This window comes from Nanorana parkeri, unplaced genomic scaffold (assembly GCF_000935625.1).
Source record: "Nanorana parkeri isolate BGI_ZX_2015 unplaced genomic scaffold, ASM93562v1 scaffold536, whole genome shotgun sequence".
NCBI lineage: Eukaryota > Metazoa > Chordata > Amphibia > Anura > Dicroglossidae > Nanorana > Nanorana parkeri.
The window spans coordinates 781,340-783,003 of record NW_017306804.1 but is presented as its reverse complement, the minus strand read 5'-3'; the positions used below and the strand labels follow the sequence as shown (position 1 = coordinate 783,003).

The 1,664-nt window shown below is 39.7% G+C and overlaps 1 protein-coding gene across 1 annotated transcript in view; it reads left to right on the top strand.

Moving 5' to 3' along the window:
- LARS (leucyl-tRNA synthetase) overlaps positions 1 to 1,664 on the top strand; it is a 59,426-nt gene that overhangs the window by 16,846 nt on the left and 40,916 nt on the right. The window contains exon 8 of the mRNA XM_018561660.1: positions 1,190 to 1,253. Coding sequence (XP_018417162.1) covers positions 1,190 to 1,253 — 64 coding nt within the window. The remainder of the gene's footprint in view (positions 1 to 1,189; positions 1,254 to 1,664) is intronic.

Genomic DNA, 1,664 nt, shown 5'->3' with positions numbered 1-1,664 from the left:
CTCAAATAATCGGGAGAGGAAATCTCCTTTTTTTTTTTTTTTTTAGCATCTGGACACAAAAGTCCACGAGTTAACCTTGGGGGCAGCTCCACTGCAAGGGTTAATACATTTCCCCGGAGTTCTTCTTTAAATACCGTACTAATGGGATTTCTAGTTTTGAATCATATTTGTCCATCAATAATGTTCCCCAGCACTGTGTTTACATGCCAGGTAACCTGGATGACATCTTTGACCAAATATGATCCTGCAGAACCCGCCAGTAGCCAGTAAAAAATTTTTGTTTACAATTTCAAACGAAAGGCAGGGGGGTCTGTCATTTAGAGACAGATGTGATGCATTAGCTGAATGACAGACTTCAAGCTACATCAGCCGGAGGTTCAGGCAGTTGTGTGAGCTAGTCAGACATGGCCAGTTTATTCACCTGTTTGTTGAACTGAAAACAGGCTGGGATGAACCTAAAGCTCATCCCTAATTATAGGTAAAGAGTTATATGTTATATAACTCTTAAGAGTTATAAGAGTCATAAGAGTTATAAGAGTATATGTTTGGTCTAATTCCAGCTGGGTTTGGTGGTTCATTTTGTTGGAATCAGGCATAAATACAATGGGTAGCAGAGAATGTCTAGAAGCATTTCACGCCTATTGATGTTTAATCAAAAGGCTAAAGCTGGTGCCTCTGCCTACCTTAAACCAGGAGAACCAATCAAGCATCTCCTACGGTCAATCAACAGCTGCACCAGTCATCTTTGAAGGCTTTCTCTGCTTTTAGTTGTATTTGTGCTTGATTCTTCTAAATTCTGTTGGTCATTTGCATGTCTCTGTTTGTTGACTGTTTATTTTGAGGGAATATACAGTAATATGTGGCCTAGACAAGGATAGGAGTCAGTTTTGGCGTATATGTTTCATGGCGTTTTCGCTGATATGGCTCTAGCAGCTTTTCCTTTAAATAGAAGTTTGGGTTTAGTTGTTATAAAGTTACAGGGATAGGTGTAGTGCAGCAATTTAATTATTTTTTAGCACACCTGCCCAATAACCCAATTTGATAGCTAACATTTTTATATCATGTTCTATATAGCATCTATTCACAGAGCAAATTAATTAGCATTCTTTTTTTTTAACAGTAAGATTATGTAGCGGTCATTTGACTGTGTAATTGTTCTCTTTATAATAGATACTTTTCTCTTCCTCAGGTACACCATCTATTCACCAAGAGATGGTCAGCCATGCATGGATCACGATAGACAGACTGGAGAGGTTAATTTTTAAATTGATTTTTTAAGTCTTTATTTTGTACTAAATTGTTGTTGCTAAATGCTAATATGCAGTGCAGTTTTTGGTTAAAAAACACCTAAAGGAAGACTTTGAATTAGGGATGCACCGATACCGATATTTTGGTACCGAGTACGAGAACCGATACTTTTTTCCCGGTACCCTCCGATACCAATTACCGAGTACTGGAAGTCCCATTCAGGAAGCCAGGTGGCGTGTAATGACTTGCCACCTGACTTCCTGATTAGCCGGGCCGATTAACAAGAAATCCGTCACATACAAATCCCCATAATAATAATAATAATAAGATCCAGAATGTCTCTGCAGTGTGGATCTCTGTCCCCTCTCACCTCGGCATGTCCAGCCTGTCACCCCGGGGCCTCTCCAGCCAGGAGC